This window comes from Pleurodeles waltl, chromosome 5 (genome assembly GCF_031143425.1).
Source record: "Pleurodeles waltl isolate 20211129_DDA chromosome 5, aPleWal1.hap1.20221129, whole genome shotgun sequence".
In the NCBI taxonomy this organism is placed as follows: domain Eukaryota; kingdom Metazoa; phylum Chordata; class Amphibia; order Caudata; family Salamandridae; genus Pleurodeles; species Pleurodeles waltl.
This window is the reverse complement of record NC_090444.1, coordinates 1,410,965,078-1,410,987,813: the sequence shown is the minus strand read 5'-3', so window position 1 is coordinate 1,410,987,813 and position 22,736 is coordinate 1,410,965,078. Positions and strand designations below refer to the sequence as shown.

At 47.9% G+C, this 22,736-nt stretch overlaps 1 protein-coding gene across 1 annotated transcript in view; it reads right to left on the bottom strand.

The window, feature by feature from the left end:
- Positions 1-22,736, bottom strand: part of LOC138296504 (CD109 antigen-like) — a 363,929-nt gene that overhangs the window by 225,299 nt on the left and 115,894 nt on the right. Inside the window, exon 7 of the mRNA XM_069235675.1 lies at positions 14,668-14,755. Within this exon, the coding sequence (XP_069091776.1) occupies positions 14,668-14,755 (88 nt within the window). The remainder of the gene's footprint in view (positions 1-14,667; positions 14,756-22,736) is intronic.

Sequence of the window (22,736 nt, the reverse complement as noted above, 5' to 3'; positions counted from 1 at the left end):
ATGGCCAAACAGAAGTTCAAAGGGTGAGAACCCTACTCCCTTCTGAGGCCACCTCTCTGTAAGCGAAAAGCAGACATGGCAAGAGGACACCCCATCTCCTTTTGAGTTTTTCAGGGAGCCCCATGACCATGCCTTTTAATGTCTTGTTGAATCTCTCAACAAGGCCATTAGTTTGTGGATGGTATGGTGTAGTGAATTTATAAGTCACTCCACACTCATTCCACATGTGTTTCAGGTAAGCTGACATGAAGTTGGTACCTCTGTCAGACACTACCTCCTTAGGAAAACCCACTCTGGTAAAAATACCAATGAGGGCCTTGGCTACTGCACAGGCAGTAGTCGACCTAAGGGGAATAGCTTCAGGGTATCTAGTAGCATGATCCACTACTACTAGTATGTACATGTTCCCTGAGGCTGTGGGAGGTTCAAGTGGACCCACTATGTCCACACCCACTCTTTCAAAGGGGACCCCCACCACTGGAAGTGGAATGAGGGGGGCCTTTGGGTGTCCACCTGTCTTACCACTGACTTGACAGGTGGTACAAGAGACACAAAACTCCTTGACTTTCTGGGACATGTTGGGCCAGTAGAAGTGGTTGACTATTCTCTCCCACGTCTTGGTTTGTCCCAAATGCCCAGCAAGAGGAATATCATGAGCTAAGGTCAGTATGAACTCCCTAAACTCCTGAGGCACTACCACTCTCCTAGTGGCACCAGGTTTGGGATCTCTTGCCTCAGTGTAAAGGAGTCCATCTTCCCAATAGACCCTATGTGTTCCAGTTTTCTTGCCATTGGACTCTTCAGCAGCTTGCTGCCTAAGGCCTTCAAGAGAGGGACAGGTTTCTTGCCCCTTACACAACTGCTCCCTTGAGGGTCCCCCTGGGCCTAGGAGCTCAACCTGATAAGGTTCTAACTCCAGAGGCTCAGTTCCCTCAGAGGGCAGAACTTCTTCCTGAGAAGAGAGGTTCTCTTTTTGTTGTTGTGTTGCAGCTGGTTTCCCAATTGTCATTCCTTTTCTCTTGGTAGGCTGGGCCCTTTTTCCAGGCTCCGACTCTACTTTTTTCACCCTGAGCCTTGCACTGTGCCCTTGTCTTGACACACACCAGTTCAGGGATACCCAGCATGGCTGCATGGGTTTTCAGTTCTACCTCAGCCCATGCTGAGAACTCCAGGTCATTTCCAAGCAAACAGTCTACTGGGATATTTGAGGAGACCACCACCTGTTTCAGGCCATTGACCCCTCCACACTCTAAAGTTACCATAGCCATGGGATGTACTTTAGTCTGATTGTCAGCTTTGGTGACTGGATAAGTTTGTCCAGCCAGGTATTGACCAGGGGAAACCAGTTTCTCTGTCACCATGGTGACACTGGCACCTGTATCCCTCAGGCCTTCTACACTTGTCCCATTAATTAAGAGCTGCTGCCTGTATTTTGCATGTTAGGAGGCCAGGTAGCCAGTGTGGCTAAATCCACCCCACCCCCAGAGACTAATGTAGCTTCAGTGTGACACCTGATTTGCTCTGGGCACACTGTTGATCCCACTTGGAGACTAGCCATTCCAGTGTTAGCTGGAGTGGAGTTAGAAGTGGTACTTTTCTTGGGACAGGCCTTGTCTCCAGTTTGGTGTCCAGGCTGATTACAGCTACGACACCAGGCCTTTTTGGGATCAAAGTTTTTACCCTTGTACCCAAAATTGTTTTGTGAAGAGGCTCTGGGCCCACCCTCCTGTGCAGGTTTTTGGGGGCCTGTAGAAGACTCTTTACTATTTTTGTTTTTGGATGTCTCAACACTCTTCCCCTGGGGAGGCTTTGTGACCCCTTTCTTTTGGTCACCCCCTGTGGAAGTCTTGGTCACCCTAGTCTTGACCCAATGGTCCGCCTTCTTTCCCAATTCTTGGGAAGAAATTGGTCCTAGGTCTACAAGATGCTGATGCAGTTTATCATTTGAACAATTACTTAACAGGTTTTCTTTCACAAATAAATTGTACAGCCCATCATAATCATTTACACCACTGCCTTGAATCCAACCATCCAGTGTTTTCACTGAGTAGTCCACAAAATCAACCCAGGTCTGGTTTGAGGTTTTTTGAGCCCCCCTGAATCTAATTCTATACTCCTCAGTGGAAAATCCAAAGCCCTCAATCAGGGTACCCTTCATGCGGTCATAAGATTCTGCATCTTTTCCAGAGAGTGTGAGGAATCTATCCCTACACTTTCCAGTGAACATTTCCCAAAGGAGAGCACCCCAGTGAGATCTGTTTACTTTTCTGGTTGCACAAGCCCTCTCAAAAGCTGTGAACCATTTGGTGATGTCATCACCATCTTCATATTTAGTTACAATCCCTTTAGGGATTTTCAACATGTCAGGAGAATCTCTGACCCTATTTATGTTGCTGCCACCTTGGATGAGACCAAAACCCATATCTTGTCTTTCCCTTTCTATGGCTAGGAGCTGTCTCTCCAAAGCCAATCTTTTGGCCATCCTGGCTAACAGGAGGTCATCTTCACTGAGGCTATCCTCAGTGATTTCAGAGGTGCTGGCCCCTCCTGTGAGGGAAGCAGCATCTCTGACTATAACAGTTGGAGTCAGGGATTGAGGGTCCCTGATCTCCCTAATTATGACTGGAAGGGGGGAATTCTCCTCCAAGTCACTAACATCATCCTCTGGGGTATCATCCTCAGAGGGGTTGGCTTTTTCAAACTCTGCCAAAAGCTCCTGGAGCTGTTGTTTGGAGGGTCTTAAGCCAACTGGGATTTTCTTTATTTTGCAGAGAGACCTTAACTCCGTCATCTTAAGATGGAGGTAAGGTGTGAGGTCGAGTTCCACCACATTCTCTTCTGCACCAGGCATTATGGGGGTAATTACAACATTGGTGGTATAAGGCGCTTACCACCGTGCAGAAGACCGCCAATGCACCGCCGCAGCGGCGGTAGACCGCCACAGCTATTATGACACACATCTTGGAATCCGCCGAAATTCAGACACCCACACAATCCCGCCACACCAAAGGTCAGCGATAAACATGCGGAAACAAATCCTCCACATCCACGCCAACAGAAACACGCCCATGCCATTACGACCCCCGAATCCGGTCTTTCAACCGCGGTATTCCATTGGCAGTACACACCGCCGCGCTCAAAATACACACACACCGCCACATTGGACAATTCCAAATACACACACCTGACACACATACACACACTACTCCCACACATCCAATACAACATAAAACACACACCCACATCACCCACAAACCCCTACAACCAAAAATTCAGAGAGAAGGCGAGAGAGAGAGCACAGAATAGACAACCCCATCACACAGAGGCACACAACACCATCACCCACACAACATCCACGCACAAAACACCACCTACAACTACAATCACCACACTCATCAACACATACACCACCCCACACATCACGCACAACACCCCATGTCACGCCAAAGACACCCCCGCTTCTCCGAGGAGGAGCTCAGGGTCATGGTGGAGGAAATCCTACGGGTAGAGCCACAGCTATTTGGCTCACAGGTACAGCACACATCCATAGCCAGGAAGATGGAGCTATGACAAAGAATAGTGGACAGGGTCAACGCAGTGGGACAGCACCCAAGAAATAGGGAGGACATCAGGAAGAGGTGGAAACACCTACGGGGGAAGGTGCGTTCCACGGTATCCAGGCACCACATCACGGTACAGCGGACTGGCGGCGGACCCCCACCTCCTCACCCTCAACTAACAACATGGGAGGAGCAAGTCTTGTCCATCTTGCATCCTGAGTGCCTCAGAGGAGTCGTTGGAGGAACGGACACCCCCCACCCTCACACCCTCCCCTATCACCCAAACTCCACACTAATGTACCCATAACACCAACTACACATCCCAACCCCAAGACCTGCATGACACAACTAAGCATGGACACCCATCACTAAAGCATGCCCACTGCACATACCCAGAACACCCCCAACCATCAGCACACAACCCCACACACAGGAATGCCTGCACTGGGGTTTACGCACACCCAACCATTGCACCCCATTACACACACACATGCAATAATCATGTACTTATACCCCCACAGGAACCCGAAGGAACATCACCACACCAGAGGGTCCAGGCAACACCACTCCACCCCCAGAAGAGGCCCAAACTGACGACAGCAGCTCTGCCCTACTGGATCTTGATGACCAGCCTGGACCATCGTGGGCCTCAGGACAGTCGGTTCCCCTTGCCCAGCCACAGCCCATCACCGAGCTTCCAACCTCTGGTAACACCAGCACAGCACCCACCCAGCGGGCCCAAACCTCCCTACCCAGGACAGGTCAATCAGCGGTGTGTCCACCACTACAGGGCACCCAGGCTAACCCAACACCCCAACAACAACAGGGACCTGGGGGCAGTGGTAGTGGGCACACGGTCCAGGGGACGGAGGCACAGGAACACAGGGGAACTGGGAGGGCTGCTGTGCGACAGAGGGAGGACAGACCAAGGGAACCAACTCTCCACGAGGCCCTATCCTCCATCATGGGAGCATACCACCACTCCCAGGAGACGATGGCCACGGTCCTGGACAAGTTGCAGGAGACCCTGCGTCTGCAGGAGGAGCAGTATTTGGGGTTCAGGGAGGAGCTCAGGACCATCGGCTCCGCCCTGGGCACCATCGTAGGGGTACTGACGGACGTTCAAAAGACCTTGAGGGACACCGTGGCACTCCAAGGGGCCCCTGACACTAGTCAGGACGACGAACTGCCCACCACCTCTGCTGGCGCTAGTGGACAGGACGCCCCGCCACAGGACCACCACACCAGCACCCCACCCCCTGCAGACGGACAACCACCACGCAAGCGGGCCCTGAGATCCAGGAACAGGACAGAGCAAGATGGCAAGACCCTCGCCAGGAAATAAGCCCACCCTGATTGTCCCCCCACTGTCCCACTTTGTTACACTGTTCAAATCGGAACTGCCCCAGCTCCACTTCCAATGGCCAGATGTGCAATGTACCTGTGAGACTAATAGACTGGACTCTGCCATGGACATTCCTCCACCATCACCCATCCCCATTTCACAACCCCCCTTCATTTTTTAGCACTTAAATAAACACCCTTGAAACACTAAATAAAATGGAGTTAGTCTATGATTTGTAATTTTGTATTATCAATGACAGTGTCATAATGGGTTACCCATTGGAAGGCTAACATACCAATTTCACACTTCACAAGCCCTTCAAGGATGCAAGCAGTTGACATGTAGGTTACCACATTTGTGAAACTGAAATGGAAGGGGACAACTCAGTTAACAAATAGTGAGTGAAGTGTAGGTACAGGATAGAGGTAGACGTGTGAAAGTTAATATAATGTTAAACCTGAAAATGTACTCACCTGTGTTTCATTGGAAATATTGCTGTATGACTGACTCCCTGTTGTCGTTTTCTTCTTCCTCAGCTTCATCCTCATCACTGACCACAGGCTCCACAGCTGCTACAACACCGTCATCTGGATCATCCTCCTGTCGAAAAGGCACCTGGCGTCGCTAAGCCAAATTATGGAGCATGGAGCAGGCGATGATGATGTCGCACACCTTCTTCGGTGAGTAGAATAGGGACCCACCTGTCATATGGAGGCACCTGAACCTGGCCTTCAGGAGGCCGAAGGTGCATTCGATAACCCTCCTAGTCCGCCCATGGGCCTCATTGTACCGTTCCTCTGCCCTGGTCATGGGATTCCTCACTGGGGTCAGTAGGCAGGAAAGGTTGGGGTAACCAGAGTCCCCCAATAGCCATACACGGTGCCTCTGGAGTTGACCCATCATATCAGGGATGCTGCTATTGCGCAGGATGTAGGCGTCATGCACAGAGCCAGGGAACATAGCATTTACCTGCGAGATGTACTGGTCTGCCAAACAGACCATCTGGACATTCATCGAATGATAACTCTTCCTGTTCCTGTACACCTGTTCACTCCTGCGGGGGGGACCAGAGCTACATGGGTCCCATCAATGGCACCTATGACGTTCGGGGTATGTCCAAGGGCATAGAAGTCACCTTTCACTGTAGGCAAATCCTCCACCTGAGAGAAAATTATGTATCTCCTTACGTGTTTCAGCAGGGCAGACAACACTCTGGACAAGACGTTGGAAAACATAGGCTGGGACATCCCTGATGCCATGGCCACAGTTGTCTGAAAAGACCCACTTGCAAGGAAATGAAGCACTGACAGCACCTGCACGTCAGGGGGGATTCCAGTCGGATGGCGGATTGGTGACATCAGGTCTGGCTCCAACTGGGTACATAACTCCTGGATTGTGGCACGGTCAAACCTGTAGGTGACGATTAAATGTCTCTCTTCCATTGTCAACAGGTCCACCAGCGGTCGGTACACCGGAGGATTCCGCCATCTTCTCATATGTCCCAGCTAACGGTGCCTAAGAAGGACAACAGCGAATAAACAGTCACTATTCCTCCAAGTATGTACCCACAGTCACACACAAGACTACACCAGACAATAAACCCTTCCTGGATGTGTGTTGAGTGTAGGCCTCGGTATGTGTGACGCAGTTGAAAATGAATCCATATGGGCCCCTGAAATGGCGGCTGCCTGACCTCTAAACTGGGACAATGGGATTGTGGGGTAACAGTGCTGGCGTTGCACACCGTCGCGGTAGGCGGTCGTAGACTGCAGCGCAATGCTGCATTGGTTAACATTGGACCCTATGGGTCCCAGGAGCCAATGAACAGGTGCGCCGGCGGTGATGATGCGCACCGCCGCACACGTCACCACCGCAGACGTCACCGCCATTTTCTATCTGTTCAATCACTAGATACCTGACCTTCGACAGGAGAGGACCTACACTGCTAGTGCTGCTGTGACCTCGGTCTGGAAGCGAGGATGGCTGCTGCGTCTGGGGAAAGGGCCCCTGCCTTCACTGCACAGGAGTTGGAGAAACTTGTGGATGGGGTCCTCCCCCAGTACATGCTACTCTACGGTCCTCCAGACCAACAGGTTAGTACACAGGGAGCACGTTGTATGGGCGAGGCCGGGGTGGACAGGGCTGGGTGGAAGAGGGAAGGGGGCAGAGTTGATACTACAGTAAAGCATGGGAATAAAAGGCCCACATGGCCAGAGTAGGGAGGGGGCCACTCACAACGACGGTGCAGTTGGTAATGACTGTTCCTCTTTCCTTGTGCATGTCATGTAGGTCAGCGCCCACCAGAAGAGGGACATTTGGCGTGCCATCACCAAGGAGGTCCGGACCCTGGGGGCCCACCAGAGACGGGGCACCCACTGCCGTAAGAGATGGGAGGACATTCGCCGCTGCAGCAAGAAGACGGCGGAGGCTCAGCTGGGGATGGCCTCCCAACGTGGGAGGGGTGCCCGTCGCACCATGACCCCCCTGATGTTCCGGATCCTGGCGGTGGCCTACCCGGAGTTGGATGGGCGCTTAAGGACATCACAGCAGACACAAGGGGGTGAGTACAACCTCATTCTGCGGACTTTGCGTGCAGTGGAGGGGTCTGGGTGGGGAAGGTAGGCTGTGGGTGTCCCTAGGCCAGGGCGAGTTAGGTAGGCAAGGCCCCTCCGTAATGTGTGCCATGTGGCACTCTAACCCACCTCAGAAGAGTGCCAAGTTGAGGTATAGTTGCCCCTGTGGCATCCATGTGCACAGATTTCCAGCATTGCCATGTGGGCCATATCCCAGAAATTGCATGTGCAGAGGCCAGGAGCACGGCGTAATGCATGGGGCTGCTGCGTCTGTCTTGTCTGCCAACGGTAGCGGTATGCCATGCACTAAAACTCTATTTGTTCTGTTCCCCCCCCCCTTTTCCCGCTCTCCCTGTCCTTTTGTACATCAGTATCATCAGGCGGAGGTACAGTGTCACCGGAGCACGAGGGAGCTGCATCCCACATGGCCATGGAGGGCCACACCACAGACTCTGAATGCACCAGTGGGACGGAGGGCGAGGGGAGCTTCACGTCGGCCACCGGATCACCAAGCAGCGACACGGACTCGTCCGCCGATGGGAGCTCCCTTGTGGTGGTGGCACCATCTGTGCGCCCCACTTCTACAGGTACAGCCGCCACCTCCCCTAACAGCACCGCCCTCCCAGAAGCCCCTCAGCGTTCACCCCGTGCCCGCTCACCCAGGAGGGTGGGCATCACCTTCGCCCCAGGCACCTCAGGCCCTGCCCCAGTCACCCCTGCTGCCCTCAGTGAGGAGGCCATTGACCTCCTCAGGTCACTCACTGTTGGGCAGTCTACCATTGTGAATGCCATCCAGGGTGTAGAAAGGGAGTTACAACACGGTAATGCATTCCTGGAGGGCATTCATTTTGGTCAGGCTGCCCTTCAGCGAACCCTGCAATCTCTGGCCTCAGCACTGATGGCAGCCATTGTCCCTGTGTCCATCCTCCCCCCTCCAACTTCCTCCACCCAGACTCAATCCCCTGTACCCCAGCCCATCCCAAGCACACCTACAGACCAGCATGCACACAAGTCAACACACACAAGTAGCTCAAGCAAACATAGGCACCACACACACCACAGGCACTAACGCAAGCCTCACCCACATACAGACACAGCAACATCCACTGTCTCCACTGTCTCCCCCTCCTCCTCTTCTCCCTCCTCCCTCCCAGTCTCGTCTACACACACACCTGCATGCACCACATCTACAGGCACTAGGACTCGCACCAGGAAATCCAGCACCACAAGCCGCTCACCTGCACTCACCACCTCCACTGCCATTTACAAGTCCCCTGTGTCCTCTCCCAGTGTGTCTGTGACGCCCCCTCCCAAAGTACACAAACGCCGGCAATCACTCACCCAACATCCATCCACCTCACGACAGCCTCCAGTACCTGCACCTGCACACAAAACATCTAAAGTGACACCTCCCACAACCATCTCCTCTTCCTCCACTCCCAGAACCCCTCCAGCTACCCATCCCAGTGTCCGTCAGAAACTGTCCCTATGTCAAATTGACCTTTTTGCCCCCACCCTCCCTCCAATTCATCAGTCCCGTTGTAGCGCCTCAGCCAAAAAGCCTCCAGTACCAGTGGTGCGTGTTCCAGGTTTTTGGAGTGCACCGTCCACCAGGGCAGGCAGTAGTACCCAGAGCCAAGGCACTGGCAGCCCACCCCCTGTAAAGGCTCTGAAATTGGGGAGTGGACGACGGGACCGTGTCAAGACTCCTGGTGGGACAACAAGTGAAATGGGATCCAAGGCGATTGGGGAGTCAGCTGTAACTCCAAAGAAGGTGGGGAAGGTCCAGAGGAAGTCTCCCCAGCCTGTTGTGAGTGTCATGGCGGAGAAGTGCGCCATCATTTCCGGCGGTCCAGATACAACCGCCAGCACCGTCGTCACTGGTCCAGAGACCACCGCCGGAGTCACAGCCCAGGAAGGCCCAAGTATCGTCACTGGTCAGGAGACCACCGCCACCGCTGGAGTCAGTGCCCAGGAGGGCCCAAGTATCGTCACTGGTCAGGAGACCACCGCCACCGCTGGAGTCAGTGCCCAGGAGGGCCCCAGTATCGTCACTGGTCAGGAGGCCACCGCCGGAGTCAGTGCCCAGGAGGGCCCCTGTATCGTCACTGGTCCAGAGACCACCGCCGGAGTCACAGCCCAGGAGGGCCCAAGTATCGTTACTGGTCCAGATACCACCGCCGGAGTCACAGCCCAGGAGGGGACAGGATGCCATAGCCCCGCTGGCCAATGATGGAACGTCATGCCACACACCAATGCCCAGTGTGGAGATTGTCATGCCACACACCAATGTCCATTATGGAGATCGTCATGCCACACACCAATGTCCAGTGTGGAGATCGTCATGCCACACACCAATGTCCAGTATGGAGATCGTCATGCCACACACCAATGTCCAGTGTGGAGATCGTCATGCCACACACCAATGTCCAGTATGGAGATCGTCATGCCACACACCAATGTCCAGTGTGGAGATCGTCATGCCACACACCAGTGTCCAGTATGGAGATCGTCATGCCACACACCAGTGTCCAGTGTGGAGATCGTCATGCCTACATACCAATGTCCAGTATCAGAACCGCCATGGCAAAGCACCGCTGAACAGTCCTGAACCGCCATGGCAAAGCACCGCTGAACAAGGCAAAGACCGCCATGGCAAAGCAACGCTGAACAGGGCATGCACTGTGTAGGAATGAATGTACCGCCACATCAGGCATCCTTATCCCATGTGCAGCTGGGACAGTGACAGGACATGAACTTTCACGGGGAGACTCATCCAGTCTGGGCACCAGTCCCCCTCCAGAACCAGTGGAGAATGTTATCCACTTGAGAGACTGTGGCTTTGCACTCCCCAGGATGGCACAGTGGGAAAACCACCCACTGTAGAGACTTGAGAGACTGTGGCTTTGCACTCCCCAGGATGGCACAGTGGGCAAACCAACCACCTTAGAGACTTGAGTGACTGTGGCTTTGCACTCCCCAGGATACATTAATGGGCATGGAGCCCCGTCGTGGATGTGGCTTTGCAGTCACCCGGCTGAGGTGCCACCCCTTCCCTTCCCCCTGAGGTGCCTGTAGAATGTCTATCTGATGCCCCGGCAGTGTTCTCTCGGATTTTGGTCAGGTATCTATTGTGGGCCTCGCCCATGCATTTTTGGACTGTTGGTGCACGGACATTGTTGTGTACATATCTGCACTACTTCTTGTATTGTATATATAATTATGAGTGATTTAGAGATATATATCTGTATATTTTAGTATGACATGTATATTGGCACATTACAATGTTTGACCAAAATTCGCATTGTCTTTGCATTCTTCCGGGGGGATTGTGGGTTGTTAATGTGATAGTTTTGACTGCATTGGTGTGTATGTTGTAATATGCGAGGGGGGGTGTTTGGTGGGTGTCCCCCTGACTTTTGCCTCCCTCCTCCCCCGTATCGTAGATGCAGTACTCACCGGTATCTTCTGGGCCTACGTTGCTGTTGGTCGTAAACGAGCAGAAAGACAAGGGCACGTAGTATTTGGAGTTCCGGGTCCATGGAGTCGTCGTTCCTCGTGGGATGTGTTGAGGTGAGCGTTTTCCCATAGCAAAAGATGTTTCCGCCGTGTTTTTATCCACGGTGAATCCGCCCCGGAAAAGGTGGCGGATTGGCCTGTTGTAATAGTGTGGACGGTACATTGTCTCCCGCCTGTCTGTTGGCGGTAACCGCCGCGCTACTTGTCTGTACCGCCGCGGCGGGCGGTGTGTTAAAGTGGCTGTCTTTGTTGGCGGTTTCCGCCAGGGTCATGATTCCATTTTTTTGTCCGCAGGCCTGTTTGCGGTATTACCGCACCTTTTCCACCGTCCGCCAGGGTTGTAATGACCACGTATGTTTCTAAAAGTTGGAATACTTTTTAAGAATCTAAAACTATTTCTATAACTTAATTCAAACTTTCACAAAACTTTTAAACTCTAAAAGAAATGCTAACAGGGACTAACACAAGGCCCATGCAGGACTTTTAAAAATTTAGAAAAATAGCACAAATTGTAAAAATCAGTTTCTAATGACAATTTTTGGAATTTGTCGTGTAATCAGGTATTGGCTGAGTAGTCCAGCAAATGCAAAGTCTTGTACCCCACCACTGATCCACCAATGTAGGAAGTTGGCTCTGTATGCACTATTTCAAAGTAAGGAATAGTATGCACAGAGTCCAAGGGTTCCCCTTGGAGGTAAGATAGTGGCAAAAAGAGATAATACTAATGCTCTATTTTGTGGTAGTGTGGTCGAGCAGTAGGCTTATCAAAGGAGTAGTGTTAAGCATTTGTTGTACACACACAGGCAATAAATGAGGAACACACACTCAAAGACAATTCCAGGCCAATAGGTTTTTGTATAGAAAAATATATTTTCTTAGTTTATTTTGAGAACCACAGGTTCAAATTTTACATGTAATACTTCAAATGAAAGGTATTGCAGGTAGGTACTTTAGGAACTTTGAATAATCAAAATAGCATACACAGTTTTCAAATAAATCACATACAGCTATTTTAAAACTAGACAGTGCAATTTTCAACAGTTCCTGGGGGGAGTAAGATTTAGTTAGTTTTTGCAGGTAAGTAAACCACCTATGGGGTTGAAGTTTGGGTCCAAGGTGGCCCACCGTTGGGGGTTCAGAGCAACCCCAAAGTTACCACACCAGCAGCTCAGGGCCGGTCAGGTGCAGAGGTCAAAGTGGTGCCCATAACGCATAGGCTTCAATGGAGAAGGGGGTGCCCCGGTTCCAGTCTGCCAGCAGGTAAGTACCCGCGTCGTCGGAGGGCAGACCAGGGGGGTTTTGTAGGGCACCGGGGGGGGGGACACAAGTCAGCACAGAAAGTACACCCTCAGCAGCACGGGGGCGGCCGCGTGCAGTGTGCAAACACAAGTCGGGTTTGTAATTGAAATCAACGGGAGACCAAGGGGTCTCTTCAGCGATGTAGGCATGCAAGGGGGGGGGGGCCTCGGGGTAGCCACCACCTGGGCAAGGGAGAGGGCCTCGTGGGGGACACTCCTGCACTGGAGTTCCAATCTTTCAGGTCCTGGGGGCTGCGGGTGCAGAGTCTTTACCAGGCGTGGGGATCTGGGAGTCAGGCAGTCGCGGTCAGGGGGAGCCTCGGGATTCCCTCTGCAGGCGTCGCTGTGGGGGCTCAGGGGGGACAACTCTGGCTACTCACAGTCTCACAGTTGCTGTGGAGTCCTCCCTGAAGTGTTGTTTCTCCACAAGTCGAGCCGGGGGCGTCGGGTGCAGAGTAGCAAGTCTCACGCTTCCGGCGGGAAACGCAAGCTGTTTTAAAGTTGCTCCTTTGAAACAAAGTTGCAGTCTCTGGATGAACAGAGCCGCTGTCCTTGGGAGTTTCTTGGTCCTTCTAGAGCAGGGCAGTCCTCTGAGGATTCAGAGGTCGCTGGTCCCTGGGGAAAGCGTCGCTGGAGCAGTGTCTTTAGAAGGGGGGAGACAGGCCGGTAGAGCTGGGGCCAAAGCAGTTGGTGTCTCCATCTTCTCTGCAGGGTTTTTCAGCTTAGCAGTCCTCTTCTTCTTAGGTTGCAGGAATCTGAGTTCCTAGGTTCAGGGGAGCGCCTAAATACAGAATTTAGGGGTGTGTTTAGGTCTTGGAGGGCAGTAGCCAATGGCTACTAGCCCTGAGGGTGGCTACACCCTCTTTGTGCCTCCTCCCAAGGGGAGGGGGTCACATTCCTATCCCTATTGGGGGAATCCTCCATCTGCAAGATGGAGGATTTCTAAAAGTCAGAGACACCTCAGCTCAGGTTGCCTTAGGGGCTGTCCTGGCTGGCCAGTGACTCCTCCTTGTTTTTCTCATTATCTCCTCTGCCTGTGGCCGGAGGGGGTGGGCAACTCCACTAGCTGGAATGCCCTGGGGTGCTGTAACAAAGGGGGTGAGCCTTTGAGGCTCACCGCCAGGTGTTACAGTTCCTGTAAGGGGGAGGTGATAAGCATCCCCACCCAGTACAGGCTTTGTTACTAGCACAGACTGACAAAGGCACTCTCCCCATGTGGCCAGCAACATGTCTCGAGTGTGGCAGGCTGCTAAAACCAGTCAGCCTACACGGGTAGTTGGTTAAGGTTTCAGGGGGCACCTCTAAGGTGCCCTCTGGGGTGTATGTTACAATAAAATGTACACTGGCATCAGTGTGCATTTATTGTGCTGAGAAGTTTGATACCAAACTTCCCAGTTTTCAGTGTAGCCATTATGGTGCTGTGGAGTTCGTGTATGACAAACTCCCAGACGATATACTCTTATGGCTACCCTGCACTTACAATGTCTAAGGTTTTGCTTAGACACTGTAGGGGCACAGTGCTCATGCACTGGTGCCCTCACCTATGGTATAGTGCACCCTGCCTTAGGGCTGAAAGGCCTGCTAGAGGGGTGACTTATCTATACTGCATAGGCAGTGTGAGGTTGGCATGGCACCCTGAGAGGAGTGCCATGTCGACTTACTCGTTTTGTCCTCACCAGCACACACAAGCTGGCAAGCAGTGTGTCTGTGCTGAGTGAGGGGTCCCCAGGGTGGCATAAGATATGCTGCATATGTATATCTATATATATACATGTATATATATATATATATACATGTATATATATATATATATATATATATAAATATATATATATATATATATATATATATATATATATATATATATATATATATGTATATATATATACATATACATATATATATGTCAAGTTGGATCTCCATGGACTAATATTGTAGAAAAACCCATCATGCACAACACATTAGCAATAAATGGATGCCACCTTTAATTAATATTGAACACACAATTGATGATTCATTTCACAAAACTCAAACAGGACTTGGCAAACAGATTACCATCATATTCTGTCAAATATTTTGTCAGTGGTTGTATTCCCTTTATCATTTTTCCCACCACTCCATTTCTCTTCTTCCTTCTGCAGTCAGACTGATAGAATGCGTTAATTAAGGATATAAGCTTCAGAAGATGGAAACATGTTTCAGAAATCAATGTCATTACAAATTTCTAATAAAATGAGTCACTATCTGAAACAATGGTCAGACCGAGAACAGCGTTTTATTTATTCAGATTTTACTGAGACATTCTCTTAGAATACAACTGGACATTTTGCAAAACAGCCCACCTTTGAAAAGGTATGTTTCAATTTACTTACTTTGCAGTTACTTGACCAGTTAAATTTTCTAGTTTGTCAACAATGTAGACAATTGGTGTTGTCACTGCCACTTCGAATTTTGGTACCACTGGAAAAATACAAACTAATGGTTAATATTTGAACTCTAGTGAGTATGCAAATATGTTTTAATGGTCAGCATGAAGGAAACAACAACAACCCACAAGAAAATTAAGTGTAAACCTTTGCTTTGCCAAGAAGAAATAAGATACACTTATGGGTCCTTGGATTCTAATAAAATAAATATTGAGACAAAAAATTGGTGGCCAGAAAGTTCTTACAAAATCGTTGGCTTAAACCCTCTAGACATATGGACATGGTAACAAATTTAGATCCGTATTGCATTTTTATTCCAATATTTTAATTACTCTCTCTCTCTAGGCTGAAGACTGTGAACAGCAGTGGTTGGATTAATGTAAAATAATTAGAATTACTTTACGTTACAAAAAAACATATAAATTCACTAAAAAAACACAAAGGCTACAGGGGCGTTATAGTTAGGAAATAGAATTAAGTAAAAACATGTTCACTTAAAAAAAACAAAGGTTACAGGTACGGCATAGTTAGGTTCTGAATTTACTTGCATAAAACCATGGAAATTCAGCAGTAATGGCTATGTCCCAAAGGTAACTATAACTTGCATCCATGCCATGCACAGCTAATTACCCCAGATATTAAATCATTGATGATGCCTTCTACGACATCACTGATATTATCACTGCAACATTTGCAATAAAATTATTGATAAGAAAACTGTGCATGGAGGGGGCGTAAGTTATAGTGACTAAATACATATATATATATACATATATATTTATGTATATATATATATATACACACACACTATAACTTACACCCCCACCATGCACAGTTTTCTATATATGTTACCTAGCTACTAGGTAGTCATAGTTAGGACCTAGTTTCTATAGGAAAAGCGTTTTTTGTTTTGCTAATAACGTTGGCACCGTTTGATGAATCTTCACAAAATTTTCTAAACAGCAACAGTGGTCACTTCAGCTGCTGTCAAGCGGGGGCAGAGAAAAAGGGGGGGTCCCAAAACACATTTTCCCCATTCATTTTTCAATAGTGATTTTGAACAGTAATTGCACCGAAACAACTGGACAGAATTACACCAAATTTGGCAGAAAGGTAGCTCTTGGTCCAGAAAGAGGCCTTTTTGTTACTTGGTGTAAACCCATTCAGTTGTTTTCTAGTTATTAAATGTAAACCAAATTTGTGTATATAGGGACTCGGATCCTCCTTGGATCCTCCTCAGACCCTACTCGGATCCTCAGCGGATTTGGAGGAAAAGCAAGGCCCGGACTGGTTGGCTGCAACCTGCCAGAAAAGTTGCGGCTGCCATTTTGTTTCTTGCATTGCCTGGGGTGTGGAAAAAAAACTATGTAAAAACATTTAAGGGGTCAGGATACGAGTGTCCTGACCCCATAGGACTCATGGAGGGGTCCCTTAGGGACCCCTCATTAGGCAAAAACGTGTCAAATTTATTTTCCCGGCCAATCTGCAGACTCGAGGATCCTCCTCTGAACCTCCCCGGATCCTGACACAAACATTAACATGTGTGTTAAAAAAAAACCCATAGAAATTCACTGAAAAAAACAAAGAATACAGGGACGTTATAATTAGGTTGACGTTTTACCCAGACAAAACCATAGAAATTCAGCAGTTATAGTTATACTTATCTGAAGAAACTATAACTCATGCCAGAAAGTAACCTTAGGCCACAAGTTTCTTAACATAAGTATAAGTATAAGAATAACTATAACTGCTGAATATATAAATATATATATTTAGGCATAACAATATGTACATGTAAGAATAACCTATCATATATTTGTGTTTAAAACCACTTTATCCTTATGTTGATCAACCGTGCTATAGACAAACCACAACACTTCCACATATAAACCTGTACAAGTCACAGTTTAAGAAGCATTTTCCAGGTTCAAATTCACAAAAAACAAATATTCTTTCATGCTCAACTATCTTACTATTGGAGAATCAGTAGACCAGCCAAGAGTCTAATCAGCTATAGATGAACTTTATCTCATCATTCACAGTTTGGAAATGCCCTTTCTCTGCACACACCACTGTTATAGAGGCCCAACATTTAAGGAGTATAGGTTTTATGTATAGCATATAGCTTATAAATGCAATAAATAATAATTTTCCATTACCTACTCGTGTGAGCCATTTTCAGAATGCCTTCTAGTTAAACATTAACCATTCTTGTACAGGAGCAAAATGTGTGACTCATGAAACCTATATTAGTTCAACAGACCACACAGCAATCAATAGATACAATGAGCAATGTATGCATCATTATACAAATCATGCATAGTTTGCTAATTTTGGAACTGAGAAATAAGTACACCAAATACCACACATTGCATAGGAAAACAGCAGACAAGTCAGTCCACTTTTGAGTGCATAGTCTCTGAAACAATTACAGCAAATTATTCAACACACTTCACTTTGTCCTAATGCAACTTCAGAAGTGTGATTGCCAAGTAGAACCATCTACTGCACTACTGCAGCTGTGGAATGAGAATTATTCAACAGCATATATATGTTAGACGTGACAGCCTTAGGATGGTCACCCCTAACTTTTTGCCTGCTTCCCTCCACTTTTTGGACCCTGTTTTTGCTGGTGTTAGGACTCTGCACACTTTGCTACTGCTAACCAGTGCTAAAGTGCATGTGCTCTCTCCTTAAATACATGATAACATTGGCTCATATGCCAATTGGCATATTTAATTTACTTGTAAGTCCCTAGTAAAGTGCACTATATGTGCCCAGGGCCTACAAATAAAATGCTACTTGTGGGCCTTCAGCACTGATTGTGCCACCCACATAAGTAGTCCCTTAACCATGTCTCAGGCCTGCCACTGCAAGGCCTGTGTGTGCAGTTTCACTGCCACTTCGACTTGGCATTTAGAAGTCACCCCCTAAGGTAGGCCCTAGGCAATCCATAGGGCAGACTGCTTTGTAGGTAAAAGGCAGGACATGTACATATGTGCTTTATATGTCCTAGTGAAAAACACCTAAATTAATTTTCAACTACTGTGAGGCCTGCTCCTTTCATAAACTTGCATTAGGACTGCCCTTATTTACTGTTTGAGAGGTAGATTCTGATCTGAAAGGAGTAACCAGGTCATATTTAGTATGGCCAGAATGGTAATACAAAATCCTGCTGACTGGTGAAGTTGGATTTAATATTACTGTTTAAGAAATGTCACTTTTAGAAAGTGAGCATTTCTATGCACTTAAATCCTTCAATCCACGTCTGGCTGGGTTAGTTGACAGCTCCCTTGTGCATTCCACTCAGACAACCCCAAACACAGGATACTCAGTCACACCTGCATACATCTGCATACTGAATGGGTCCTCCTTGGCTGGGAGGGTAGAGGGCCTGACACTTACATGTCAAAGGACAGGGGCCTGCCCTCACACTATGGACTGCCACACCCACTACTGGGACCCTGGCAGACAGGATGGAACTGAAAGGGGACCTTGTGCACCTCTAATCCACTCTTTGAAGTCTACCTCACTTCAAAGGCACATTTGGGTATTTAAACAGGGCCTCTACCCCTACCACCTCAGACACTTCTTGGGAAAGAAACTCTGCAAGATACACTTCTGGACCTGAACCTGCAACCTGTCCAGAGGAACTGCCCAAAGGACTCACCTGTCTGCTTTTCTGCAAAGGACTGCTGCTCTGCTATTGCCCTGCTGCCTAGCTGCCCTCTGGCTCTGCTGAGAAGTGCTCTCCAAGGGCTTGATTGAGCTTGCCTCCTGTTTTCTTAAGTCTCAGGGCCAAAAATACTTAATCTCTGAAAAGAACTCCTTGTGTGGGAAAATTTCGACGCACAGCCTGCCAGAAACGATGCACAGCCTGCATCGCAGTGAGAAAATCACTGCACGCCGAACCAAAATGACACAGCCCAGCTCCCCGAATAGAGATCAATGCAGCGCTAGTGTTGCAACCAGAACTGCGACGCACGGCCCACTGGATCAACGCATAGCTGAGCCAGAAAGACGCAGCCTGACTTCCTGTGAGAAGAATCGGCGCAGCGCCTGCCATGCGACAGAAATTTCCCTGCGTCGCCCACTGGATCGACGCAGCTCCTGTGGCTTCATCCTGCACTGCCAGGATTTCTCCGCATCTTCCCTGGGGCATCCAAATACCCCGCAACCCGGAGAGGATCCAAGTCCGCGTGCCAAAAATCAACCCAAGGCCCTGACTGAGTGAAAAATATCAACGCATCGTCTGTGTGCGCCCAGAGAAACCGACACACACCTCCCCGTTTTCCACGCATCTCCTCCTCTGCGGTCGCTTGCAGGTAATTTAGACGCAAACCAGGTACTTTGTGCTTGCAAGAGACACTTATTTCCTTTTAAAGATCTTAAGACTCATCATTTTCTAAAGTGATATTTGAATGTGTACTTCTAAAGTCTTGATTGTTGTGACCTTATTTTATCCAGATAAATATTCTATATTTTTCTAAACCTGTGTGGTGTATATATTTGTGGTGTTTATACTGTGTTATATATATATATATATATATATATATATATATATATATATATATATATATATATATATATATATATATATATAATTTTAAAAACATAGAAATTCACTTAAAAACCAAAGGTTACTGGGATGTAATAGTTAGGCTCCTCACATTTTAAACATACAAAACCATAGAAATTCACCTGTTAAAGTTATCTCAAGTAACTATAACTTGTGCCCTAAGTTAGCTATAACTCATGCCCCTTCTCTGCCTGTCATCCTTATAAGGCACATAATATGTATTCTGTCCTTCAACCATAACACCTATCATTGAAGTGCCTGGAGGCGGTCAACCAAATGAACTGCAATTCAGTTATCCGTTATACGTTTCACTTATGTGTATTCTAAGAGCTTTTTAGGTTGCAGCCTACCAGACAGTGCAGCTGTCTGATTTGTTAAAGACATCTTGGGGACATTCAGAAAGTTGACCTAGGAATGCATTCTGCCCATTGCTCGCCATTGGCTTTGTGTTTTGTAACTCACATTCTCTTGCTTTCCATTTGCTAGCTTTAATTGTTTTAGGCTGCCCAGCTTGAGTTTGCACCTTCCCTTGCCTAAACCTTATAAACATTATCCTTCTGACTCCTCTCTTTCTGTAAACAGGCCTGTAAATCTTGTTCTTATCCTGTCACTTTTGATGTGCAGTCAGAGACTGAGGTCACATGACAGTTGCTGTCTTCAGAGGGTGCTTAGTTACTTTTCTTTCTCTGGCTTCAAATTGAGAGGCTTTATGCGACAATCTTGCTGGATGATGGGGTTAGGAAAGATTTTTTTCTAGCAAACAACAACATTTAAATGAATGGTGTATTTCAGATATATCAGAACTAGGAACACAAATGAAGCACATTTTTTGTTAATTCTGAAGTGTGTTGGCAACAAATACTTCAATATGATCAAAACAAATCCTTTCACTAGCTGATGCAATTTTCAGAGATTTTTGTCTGTTCACTGCATAGTTCTATTAGTAAAAATGTATGCCTGGTTGCCTGTGCAAATGTAATATTCATTTCAATTGAAAATGTGTTGTCTGTAATCGCAGCGTGCTACCATACCATGAATACTGTACTCTATGCCACTCCACCCTACTCTGCACCACACCACTTGACTCTCCTCTACACCACTCCACTTTACACCATTCCACACCACTGCACTCTGCACCACTCCATGCTACACCTCTCTACTGTATGCTGTACAGTACTCTACTCTATTTCAATGCACTCTTCACCACTCTATTTCACACCACTGCACTCTACACCACTCCAATATAGGTCACACAATTTAACTCTGCACAACTCCACTCTACCCCACTGTACTCTACAGCACTCTTCAACACTGCACTCTATACCAAAACACTCTTTGCCAATGTTCTTTACTCTGTAACACTCAAATCTATGCCCCTGCACTCTACCCCAATCCACTGTACAACACTCCAATCTACTCTGCACCACTGCACTCTACACCACTTTACACCATTACACTCTATGCCACTCTATGCAACTACACTCTACCATGCACCACTCCACTCTACGCCACTGCACTATTCACCACTATACTCCACTCTACTCCACTCTGTGCCTCTCCACTCTATACCACTTCACTCTATTCCAATCAGTCATGCTCAATGTGCACCATTGTCCATGGATACATGTTGAAAGTACACACGTTTGCATTAAAATTGTGCTGTGCGAGTCTTAAGAAACAAAGATACGTTGTAGATATAGAATGGTACACCACTACACCCCTCAAACAGTTTGACTCCTTCTGAAAGTCAGGCCAGGTGTTGAACTAGGGCTACCTTATGCGGACCCCAGCCCATCGTATGCTTTCCACCCATGTTCTAAATTAAGGGCCAAAACCAAATTTCAGCACTCTACTCTTAACCACTGCACTCTGTCACTGCCCTTCATGCCACTGCACTCTACTCTTCATTATTGTACTCTACGCCACTGCTCTCTAAGCTACTGCACTCTGACATTCTACTCTGCAACACTGCACTCTCCACCACTGAACTCTATGCCACTCTACTCTGCACTACTCCACTCTACGCCACAGCCTATAGTCTAATCTCCACCACTTTGTGCTGCTGTGTTCTGCACCACTATACACGACTGCACTCCATGCCACTAAACTCCACTCTGCACTCTATGCCACAGCACTCTATGTCACTAAATTCTACTCTGCATCACTGCCCTCTGCCTCACTCAACTCTGTGCCACTCCACTCTGCACTAATCTACAACACTGCACTCTATGCCATTCTACTCTGTGCCACTCTACTCTGTGTCACTCCATGCCACTCTACTCTGTGCCACTTCACTCTGCACCACTCCACTCTGCTATGCACCACTCTTACCTATGTTGCTGCATTATACAATGCTGCATTGTATGCCACTGAATTAAATGCCACTACACTACACCATTATACAATGCACTCTACACCAGTCCACTCTTCTCTATGTCTCTCTAGCATATGCCACTCTACGTGACTCACCACTATGCCACTCCAATGCACAACACACTCTGCCATTGCACTCTACAACACTCTACTCTACTCTTTGCCATTCCACACTACACTCCAACCCACTCTCCTCTATGTCACTAACTTTTAGCCATGCTGAACAGCAGCCCCGCTGGTGTACAGCACCGCTATAACACATTGCCAAAGTCAACAGCTCTTGCATAGGCAAGACCTATTGGCTTTGCCAATGCTTGTTGTTTTAACATTCACTACGTTTTCAGAATATGTGGCATTTGGGAACTTGCCTCTGTTTTAGAATGTGGTTTCTTTTGATGGACCACAGTGTGGCTCTGACAGTGTTGGTTTTGCGTTTGCCTCGCAGTGCATTATCTCTACCAGAGCAGGGTGTTTAAGAATGCTTTCAATTATTGGATCTACGACGCATGTCAGTCAGAGGGCAGCTACAGCTCCTTTTCTTGGCCAGAGAGAAAGCTTAGTTTAGTCCTGCCTTGTTGGCGCTGTATGCAAACAGACAGCAACACTTCTTCCTGGATCATGTGCAGATTGTACCATGTGGTTTGGCTCCACCAACGAATAGTGATGCACAATATATCACAGTGTTGGATTGTGGTGCACTTTATGCAACAGTTTTTGAGCTGTCATCTAAATTGCAAAACCTGTTAAAAAGCAGTCTGCCCTTCCGGATCAGTGCGCATTGCTGGGCGTGAGGTGCAGGGGGGTCTAAGGGAACAATGCATGAGTTGCTCAACCTTTAGTAACTCACAATGATTTTTTACTGATCAGAAATAGCTCTCACTACCAAAAAGGTTAAAGAACCCTGGTATAAATTATTTACATTTTGGTATTATAAAAAAAGCCTTCTGTCGTTCTCCCTACTCCCTCTAACTCATCCCAAACCTTATGACTACTATGAACTCCCAAGCATCCTTCTCTATCTTTTACTCCTCTATTTTAGCTAAGCCACTTTTCAAATCCACTC